Raw genomic sequence first — 10,624 nt, forward strand, 5'->3', positions numbered from 1 at the left:
TTAAAATACATTATATATTTTTAATATATTACAAATGACATTAATGTATGTAATTTTTTATAATAATTATATCATTATATGTAGGTGTATTTATATTTTTATTGGTTAGAAAATATTTAGAAACGAAATTTGATACATGTTTTAAACGGCAATCTATCTTCCATTGTTCTGCGGGGTTTCAGGGGGAGGGGCAGGACTGGATTGGGGGAGGAGCCTGTGTGCTGTTAACGCACCCCGAGGGGCGGAGCTCAGCGGAAGGGTGGGGTTTCGAATCACGCCTGACGGTTGCGTCCCGGTTGCACGAGGTCGGTCAGACACAGACAGCCACATCATGCTCCTCAGACACAGCGGAAGTTCTCGCACAGCCCCGGTGCGCTCGGTTTCGGTGTGATAATAATGACGGACTGCGAGCGGTTGGACATGACGTGGGGCAGCAGCGCGAGCAGCGGATACTGCAGCCAGAGCGACTCCGAGCTCGAGCTCGAGCTGTTCTACACCGCGCGCACCTCGCTGTAAGACAGCGGTTAATGATCGTACAAAATACAATATTAACCGTCATTGTGTGTTATTTTGCCGTTTTTTGGCGGGTTCTCGACTTTATAGTCCAGTTTGAACGGGAGAAACTGAACTAACGGAAATGCGTGCGCGCGTGCGTGTTTATTTTAAATGATGCTTAAGTTAACGTTACATCTGATCCACTCACGAACTCGAGAACCAATTTCAGTAATGTATAGAATTATTAAAAAGTATAATCAGTCATTCGAATCTAATTATATATATATAGAGAGAGAGTGTATGCGCGCGCGCTGGGGGGGTTTCCTCTTCTTTAGATGATGTCATGCTGAGTAGCTCTTAACGGGATTAATAAAAGCATCACTGCAGTCTGTTCATGTCTCTTCATAGCACAGAATCAATATAAAGACTTGATTCTTAATTAAACCTTCATTACTATTCATGAAACCAGATTTTTTTATTCAGAGATAAAACTGGACCAGATTTATTTTTATTTATGTGACATCAATGAAACACTTTATGTATTGTTTTAGTGGTGCAAAACACCAAATTATTTGTGGAGTTACATTATTTGTGGAGTTCGTCTTATCCTATTTAAAATAGGCTGTAAATTTGAGATAAAAACAGTCATTTTATTTATTATAGGCCTAGAGTACGTGTTTATTGTATATTTATTAAATTACATATTTATTAACTACTTAAATTCATATTTATTTCAATTTATATGGTACTTTACCCAATACAGCTTTACAAAAAAAAAAAGATACCATAACCATATAAATGTGAAAAGGACCAAATAAATTGATTTTTAAAATATTTAAATAGTAACTTGTTAATTTAATAGTTATTAAATATATGATAAATAAAACTACTTAAAACAAAATAGCTGGCTCTCAAATGTAGGAATATTTTTTCCCCTCACAAATTTAGGAAGATTTTATATGTGTGAAGTTTCAGAGATAATGGACTGACTGAAATCTGAAAGCATTTAGAGTCGACATCAGTGTGAGTGTGTGTATGAGTGAGTGAGTGTGGAACAGTGTGTGTGTGTGTGTTTCCACTTCCTGTCTGCTATTTCTGGCTGAGGGAGGGTTGTTTTCTCTGTGAGTGTGGGTAAAGGCATCCAGCTGGATCTGAAAGACTATTTCAAACCCACCTTATGCCTCAGAGTCAGACTACGATTGTTCTGCTCTATTGTTGTTAAATAAAGTTGCATAAAAGTCAGACTGATTTTGTCAGAGTTCTTCTAAGTCTGATCCTTATTGGTTTGTATCTCAGAAAAACCCATAAATATCAGTGTTTAGGACAAATGATCAAGTTTTCACATCTGCACCACTTTACCTTATGTGCCTCTAGAAGCTTGCATTCTGCAAGTGAACGGCGTATTATTGTGCCATCCCAAAGAGGAACAAAATCACTTTCACTGACTTTTACATTAAATGTTCCCTCCTGGTGGAATGACCTGCCCAACTCAATCCGAGCAGCTGAGTCCTTAACCATCTTCAAGAAACGACTAAAAACACATCTCTTCCATCTTTATTTGACCCTCTAACTCTAGCACTTTCTATTCTAATTCTATTCTTAAAAAAAAAAACTTGCCCCTTGACTTGCACTCTATTCATTTACTGCTTGTTTTCTTTAAAAAAAAATAACACTTGCTTAATCTTTTTGTATTCTATCTGTTTTGTTTTTATTTATTATACAATTAACAAAAGCAAAAAAGGCCTCTAACACTAGCTTGCTCTATTCTTTTTCTATTCTATCTTTTCTTTTTATTTATTATATAATAAAAAAAAAAAACTTGCTAAGTGTACTGCATTTAGCTAACTGAGACTTGTTATAGCACTTGTATATCATTGCTCTTTTGTTGATTTTGCTTGCTTCCATTGTCCTCATTTGTAAGTCGCTTTGGATAAAAGCGTCTGCTAAATGTCTAAATGTAAATGTAAATGTCATATCTTGAGGAATACATCAGCCAATGTCTCTTGTCTCAGAGTCTCTAGAGGTTTCTGTGCCGCCCTCTTGTGGTCATGTGACGCATCACACTGTCTTCTTGTCCCACAGGATGAGCCAGTGGACTGCAAGAAACAGGAGCTGTCCCTCAGTGAAATACAACAGAAAATGAAAGAATACAATGCTCAGGTCAACAGTAACCTCTTCATGGTTCTGGTAAAGAAACCTTTCAATGTTAAATATGTAAATTTAGGTTACACTTTATTTGAAGGTGTCCTTGTTCCAGTGTAATAATACATTTAAGTACTGAGTAATATTAATTAACTACATGTACTTACTATATGGTTATGGTTAGGATAAGGGTTCGGCTTAAGGCCCGTTCACACCAAGCACAATAACTAAAGAAAACTATAAAAATATAGTTCTAAAAATCATTCTCAATGTTAAAGAATAGCAGAGTCCACACCACAGCTATAACAATAAAGGCACAGAGGAACTATCCAGAGCAATTTGTTCCAGCTGATGAACGATACAAACATTGACGCCCAATCAGAATCCATCCTGCTGTCACAAGCTCGAGAATTTAAAGCGACAGACAGGTGTGCGCTTAGAATAAACAGACGATATTGTTTGCTGGTGTGGACGCTAATATCTTTATAGTTATCGTTCTTGGTGTGAACGGTGCTTTAGGGTTACTTGCATGTAATTATGCAAAATTATTGTTATTGTAATAGCAAGTACATGAAACGTGTAACAAGGACACCTTAAAATAAAGTGTTACCTAAATATATCATACTGTTTTTTTGCCGTTTGTTAATTTGAAAATGTGAAGTATTATCCAAATTATATTTATATATTCTAACAAATAAAATCTGACTAATAATTTTTAGTAATTTTAGTAATCTAGAAATTATTATTATATAAAATCTTTAATTTATTATATAATCTATTAGTTTATATAATAACAACATTTATAAAAAATATATGTATATTTATGTTTATAAAAAATATAATATAAAATTATAATATAATAATAAAAAATTATAATTATATATAGTAATTATATATTTATTTGCGGTGTTTGTATTGTAATCATCGTAATAATACATAAATATAATAATATATAATATAATATACATAGTATTATATTAGTTACACTTATATACAGTATATTTGTGGTATTTACTGTAAGTGCTAAGCTTCAGAGTGTAACTGTAAAAATGTTTCTGGTCCTCCCCATCAGAACCGTGATGGATCTTACACTGGCTTCATAAAGGTCCAGTTCAAGCTGGCCCGGCCCGTGTCTCTCCCTCCTCCACGGAGCACGTCCTCCTCCTCCTCCTCGGGACGGGATGGCGGTTGTCAGGAAGACAAAACACTGAAGCACCGCACCTCATTCTACCTGCCCAGAGACACGGTCAAACACCTGCACATCAGCTCCAGCACGCGGGCCAGAGAGGTCATCGAAGCCCTGCTGAAGAAATTCACTGTGGTGGACAATCCGGCCAAGTTCTCACTGTTTGAACGCAGTGAACGACAGAATCAAGGTGTGGAGACCACTCCTAGTTATTCTGACATCTTCTCTACATTGATTCTTACAGGAAACAATAAATACATCGTTAACAAATAATACATTTCATGTTTTCTTTCTCTTTTTAGTGTACTTAAGGAAGTTAGCAGATGACGAACATCCGCTTTTCCTGCGCCTGTGTGCTGGACCCAATGAGAAAGTCCTCAGTTTAGTCCTTAAAGAGAATGAAACGGGGGAAGTTAATGTGAGTAAATAACCTTCTGACTGGAAGTCCTCTGGAAAAATACCAATTTAAATATGCAAAATAGTTTTTAAAGGCTTTATATAATAACAACATTTATAAAAAATATATGTATATTTATGTTTATAAAAAATATAATATAAAATTATAATATAATAATAAAAAATTATAATTATATATAGTAATTTGACATATTACCATATATATATCCTTTATGTATACATAAACAGTTTGTTCTACCAAATAATTTTTATTTTATTTTATTTAAATATAAAATAATTATATAATATAATAATATAGAATACTATTTCTTATATATAAAATACATAATTTATTTAAAAAAATGGCCAGAGAGGTCATCGAAGCCCTGCTGAAGAAATTCACTGTGGTGGACAATCCGGCCAAGTTCTCACTGTTTGAACGCAGTGAACGACAGAATCAAGGTGTGGAGACCACTCCTAGTTATTCTGACATCTTCTCTACATTGATTCTTACAGGAAACAATAAATACATCGTTAACAAATAATACATTTCATGTTTTCTTTCTCTTTTTAGTGTACTTAAGGAAGTTAGCAGATGACGAACATCCGCTTTTCCTGCGCCTGTGTGCTGGACCCAATGAGAAAGTCCTCAGTTTAGTCCTTAAAGAGAATGAAACGGGGGAAGTTAATGTGAGTAAATAACCTTCTGACTGGAAGTCCTCTGGAAAAATACCAATTTAAATATGCAAAATAGTTTTTAAAGGCATATACGCACATTTGAGGGATGAACAAGATGTTGTTTCTTCTGGCAGTGGGATGCGTTCAGTTTTCCTGAACTCCAGAACTTCCTGCGCATCCTGAAGCGGGAGGAGGAGGATCACGTGCGGCAGATCGTGCGGCGCTACACTCTGGCCAGAGACAAGATGAAAGAAGCTCTGAAGAACTTCAGCACGCCGGGCTGAAACAAGCTGCTTGCTTATACCTCAGAAACAGTGAAAACAAGAAGGAAAAATACTGTTTGAGTCTAAAGAGTGTGTGGAAGAACCCTTTGTCCTGCTCTGGACGTGAGACGGGTCAGAAGCGAAAGGGAAATGAGAGTGAGAGACAGGAGTAGTGTGTGTTTAAGCTTGACTGGTGAGCGTGAGAGGAGTGTGACGTTAAACTGACTGGAAGAAATGCTGCGGTCGTAGCTGTAGATCCAGATGTGGAGTGACATCATTCCAGTGTGAGCCACAGATTGTTGGTCTGTGGTGAATGAAATGCATCAAAGCAGATTATAGAGTATTTTTAGCATCATTTATACATGTAATAGGGAAAAAAAGATTATTTTAAATAACACCATTTAGTGACACAATACTTCTCAGATATTAAAGCACCCATGTATATATTGGATATTCACTGTAAATGAAATGAAATTAAATAAAATATTTTTCCCCTTTAAAATGACTGTTTATGTTGTGTGCAGGAGCCATTCAATTAAACCATTAAGTTAAAAACATAAATGTAATTAATTACATTTAATAATGATGAAACTTTAAGCACTGAAAGCAGCACTTCTGTTACATAAATGGAAAGAGAAATTTCGTTTTCAAGACATTTTCTATTTGAGAAAAGTTCAGCTGTTCAATACTCCACAGTGCTAACGTGATTAAGAAAGCAATCATATTTATTAACATTTGTTTGTGTTTAATTGTTTGATAACTTTAATTACATTTAATAATAATGATGAAACTTTAAGCACTGAAAGCAGCACTTCTGTTACATAAATGGAAAGAGAAATCATTTCGTTTTCAAGACATTTTCTATTTGAGAAAAGTTCAGCTGTTCAATACTCCACAGTGCTAACGTGATTAAGAAAGCAATCATATTTATTAACATTTGTTTGTGTTTAATTGTTTGATAACTGATATGCCCAACCATTTTTAAAATAAGTTTTGACTTGTTTTGACTTTTAAAAAATCAAATCAATAATGTATGTGCACAGTATACGCAATACATTTCTGTGTTCGATACATAGTGTTGTGATTCCATTGTTGGGTGCTTATCTTATGTAAAAATAAATAGTCTCAAAATCTTTCGTTTTGATTATATAATGGCTTTAAAAAAAAAAAAATCAAGCGACAATAAAATGAAATATCATGACAATAATAAATTTGACTAGGAAAAATAAAACTTTTATTCTATAAAATCCTGAACTTGTATTCTGTCCATTCTCCTCACCGATGTGCGCTACATGTAGCTTCCGGTTTCGGCCGGAGCGGCTGAGCGTGTCTGGATTCACTCTGATCTGCTGCAGCGGTTCGTTTGTGAGTGACTTTACACACTCAATAAATCTGTTCAAACCGGCGTTAATTCGCATTATTTCCACTTCCCTGCTTCATTTAACATCAGGAGACTACATTCAAGTAAGTGCCATCGCTATACATGTGAATAATTTTATGTTATAAACTCAAACGTTGTAGGACATTATGATGTTAGCCGTATTAGCATGAAAGCTACATCAATTTAGACAACTAGAAAATTTAATATTATATAATACTTACATGCACTTTTGTTTTATGAATTAAGTCTAAGACATTTAAATCTTGTTTTTGCTAAGTTATTGGGCTGTCAAACACAATCTGTCATGTTTTACAATGCTATGCTAATGCTGAGGTGAAAATTTCTGTTACATAAAATATTATGTAAAATGTCACATTATTAAGAATTTAAGACAATTTAGCATGAATTTCCTTTAATAAAAGGTTTGAGTGGGAAAGCAAAGCTCACAGGTTTCCCATGTCATAAAAAGTAGCCATATTTCATCATGACTGACATTATCAGATTCATGACATCAAATATGTCAATAATTAACAGTATGAGTTCAATAACAGTTTATTGTTTCGTCCTCCAGAGCTGTACGGGCGTCCTGAGTGTGACCCGAGCAGGAGGAGAATGCTCTGCAGCCCATGATGGGCGGCAGTGGGTCTAAAGGTAAAGGCTACTGGCCGTTCTCAGATTCAGGTGGCGGAGATGAACCTGCTAAAGACGGCCAAGAGCAGAGCCTGGCCCGGGTGCGGAGCATCCGAAACGCCACGCCTTTCGTGTTTACCAGGAGGAGGTAAATATAACCACAGCTCCTGGCATGTGACTTAATTTCAGACAGCATGACTGGACCGCCGTGCCAGATACACTGGCAACAAGAAACAGATCATCTGAAAAACACACATTCTTGAGTTTGAAAGTAACGTTTTCAAACTGTTCACAGTCATTGAGGTAACTGAACCTTTAGTGTTAAGTAAAGGATAAAGTACACTAACTAGGATACATTATTGCAAAATCAACCTTGACAGAGTGATCAGGTTTTATTTTGCAATAACGACCGGCTGACTATACATTACTCCTCTTATTTCATGACTATTTACTAAATAAATACAAAAATTCTCTGTATGTACAATACAAAATTTTACATAAAATTTGTAGTATCTGCAAAATGTTAATTATTTTACCAAGATAAGAGGGTTCATAAAAAATGCATATAATTTTTGTATTTAGTACTGACCTGAATAAGATATTTCACATAAAAGATGTTAACATATAGTCCACAAGAGAAAATAGTAGTTGAATTTGTAGTCTCTTGTTTGTCCTGAGCAGTTAAACTGCCTGCTGTTCTTCAGAAAAATCCTTCAGGTCCCACAAATTCTTTGGTTTTCCAGCATCTTTTGCGTATTTGAACCCTTTGCAACAATGACTGTATGATTTTGATATCCATCTTTTCACACTGAGGACAACTGAGGGACTCGTACGCAACTACTACAAAAACTTAAAACGCTCACTTTCATTTATTTATTTAATAGTAAATCTTTAAAATGTAATTAAGAAAATACAGATTTTTCATTAGAGGTCAACTGATTTATGTTTAAGTGTCTGGCAACTGATATGCACAACCAATTAAAAAATAAAATATATGAATACAATTTTCTGTAGAATACACAATGTTGTAATGCCATTGTTGGTACTATTTATATGGGAAAATAGAATATTTGTCTCCAAATCTTAAACTTATATTATATATTTTCTTTAAAAATGAAGTGACCTTATTATTATATATATGATATATATGCAAAAAAATTCTACAAATTAAATTTCAATATAACTAATTCCATAAAAGTCTATTTTAAATAATTGTTGTCACATGTTGCAATACAAAACACATCCATCTAGTGCATGTTTACATTGAAAAATGAATGAAAAAAAAAATCCCATCAAGGCCTTTCAGACAAAGAGCAATAACTATACCTATAAAGTTTTAATATTCTACATCTCCGAGGCACCATAATTATAACAATAATGACACAGAGGAACGAAATTGTTGGAATCACTTTCAGAATTAGTTTTTTTTTTTTTTCAGCTGATGAACGACATAATCATTGACAGCCAATCAGAATCAATCCTGCTTTTAAGAACTCAACCATTTAAAGCGGCAGATGACAAAAACACAGCTCATGATTATAATAAAGAGAATGTTATTGTGCGTTGGTGTGAACGCTAATGTAGTTATCATTCTTGGTGTGAACAGGCCTTTAGACTTGTAAAATGTATTATACTTTGCATATGTATGTTTAAACTTGTATTCATGTTTTTAAGCTCTTTGTACTTCGATGAGGATGGAGACCTGGCCCACGAGTTTTACGAAGAAACAGTAGTAACGAAAAATGGCCGCAAGAAATCCAAACTAAAACGAATCCACAAGAATCTCATACCTCAGGTAAATCAGCATGGGAGTGTTTTGCGAACGTTTGTTTGAATTACATTGAATTAGAATGACAAGCTGCGATAACGATAATGTTTTATTGCACATTTTTTTTCTATAGGGAATCATCAAGTTGGATCACCCTTGTATCCACGTCGATTTTCCAGTCGTCATCTGTGAAGTTTGATGCTGTTGGTGACCTCCTGTGAAGAATCCGTCCCCCTTCATTTTCCTCCCGCCCGCTGGATCCCGGACACGCTTGCTGTGTAGCGCCCCCTTGTGTTTGGGAGGGCTTGACGCGTGTATGTGGAATCCCAGCAAATGAGCCGCGAGATGCTCCGGCTGTGTGACTGAGAAGAGGCTGTGGCCTGACAATGATGTCCTGACTCTTTTTGTTTTCTCATAATCCTCCACATGAAGACTATTATGGGCTGTATGGCCAAGACACTAAGTGTGGTTTGTATATGAGTGTATGTTTGTTTGTATGTGACCATAGAAATGAGCGGATATTTAGCGATGTTTGACTTTTATCAGGAGCACATCATGAAGTACTCTGGAGGACCTTCTAGCACGTTCCGTTTAGAATTTCGAAGAAGCCCTCGGAAAGATCAGGTTGCATTTGAATGCTGTAATTGATGGGCATTGTGTAACAAGCAGAGCTTCACAGATCGTAAAGACACGATGTTCGTAGAGGTAACGCAGTTAAGATTAATACAAAAGTGAGTAAAACTACAGCCTGGATTTTGCATGTAGTTCCTTATAGACCTGATTCTGCTTTCTTTTCATCCAGTAGAAGAGAATCAATGGCTGTTTACTATGCTGTGATTTGTTTGTATGCTGATTGGATGATGGAATTGCTGCTGCTCCTTGATTGGACGGTTGAGGCTCTGACTGACACAGTGCTGCCAGACACTGTGAGAAGTCCCGCCCCCCATCACTGTTGTGGCAGTCTTTATTTATTACAGTTGAAATGATCAGATGGCATTAAAGAAAATACCACGTATAAATGCACATCAAACTGTGTTTGTCTCAATGTAATTCAATAGTAAAACAGAATATTAAGTGGAAATGTAGGTGAACCAGATTCTATCCATGTGGATTTGAGTGGAAAAGGGCTATTATATAAAAAAAATGTTTGTTGAATTGATATATCACTATATTCATTGTCTAAAAATGAATCCTGCTATTGAGTATTCCATAAAATGTGATGCATAGGAAGTGACATCATTTGGACCCTTTTGCAGCATGACTTAAAAGTAGGTTAATTTATTAATTCCATTTTTCTTATTTCTTCTTAACTCGTATTATTGACTGCAGTTGTGTGGATTATTGTGATGTTTTAATCAGCTGTTTGGATTCTCATTCTGACGGCACCCATTCATTGCAGAGGGTGAACTATTTATTTAAGTAAATGGGGTCCACGGTGAGTTCATTTTGTTATAAAGTCTAGAAACTAATATTTGTTTTTTTCCCAATGATCAGTTGAATTAAGTACATCCACAAAAGCCAGTAGGACAAGTTCAAATACTTAAAAGCTATTTTATCTCTCCGCCAGTCGACTGTCTTTCACTCCTGCGGTCTGTTTTTCCCCAGCTGTCCTTTACTCAAACTCTATTGTTCTTTCCACAGGACTGAAATCAACCTTTGCCTGGTTTCCTTAATAATGTTCCATC

The 10,624-nt window shown here is 35.4% G+C and overlaps 2 protein-coding genes across 4 annotated transcripts in view; both read left to right on the forward strand.

Moving 5' to 3' along the window:
- The window catches only part of LOC107695625 (ras association domain-containing protein 1-like), an 11,802-nt gene extending 6,150 nt beyond the window's left edge, over positions 1-5,652 (forward strand). For 2 of the 3 annotated variants that reach the window (XM_016495635.1, XM_016495636.1), the window contains exons 4-8: positions 2,578-2,682; positions 3,710-3,925; positions 4,594-4,681; positions 4,794-4,909; positions 5,032-5,652. In XM_016495635.1, the coding sequence (XP_016351121.1) occupies positions 2,578-2,682; positions 3,710-3,925; positions 4,594-4,681; positions 4,794-4,909; positions 5,032-5,181 (675 nt within the window). In that variant the 3' untranslated portion in view covers positions 5,182-5,652. Of the gene's footprint in view, positions 1-2,577; positions 2,683-3,709; positions 4,014-4,125; positions 4,242-4,593; positions 4,682-4,793; positions 4,910-5,031 lie in introns of all 3 variants that reach the window. The other variant, XM_016495637.1, reaches the window with a different exon arrangement.
- A 792-nt stretch (positions 5,653-6,444) lies between these two features.
- Positions 6,445-9,378, forward strand: LOC107695626 (tumor suppressor candidate 2-like). The gene is made up of 4 exons (XM_016495638.1): positions 6,445-6,624; positions 7,113-7,319; positions 8,846-8,966; positions 9,073-9,378. Exons 2-4 carry the CDS (start codon positions 7,168-7,170, stop codon positions 9,136-9,138), a joined length of 339 nt encoding a protein of 112 aa, XP_016351124.1. The 5' UTR covers positions 6,445-6,624; positions 7,113-7,167; the 3' UTR covers positions 9,139-9,378.
- Positions 9,379-10,624: the final 1,246 nt, after the last annotated feature.

The sequence above is a fragment of the Sinocyclocheilus anshuiensis genome, unplaced genomic scaffold, assembly GCF_001515605.1.
Source record: "Sinocyclocheilus anshuiensis isolate Anshui unplaced genomic scaffold, SAMN03320099.WGS_v1.1 scaffold706, whole genome shotgun sequence".
NCBI classification, from domain to species: domain Eukaryota; kingdom Metazoa; phylum Chordata; class Actinopteri; order Cypriniformes; family Cyprinidae; genus Sinocyclocheilus; species Sinocyclocheilus anshuiensis.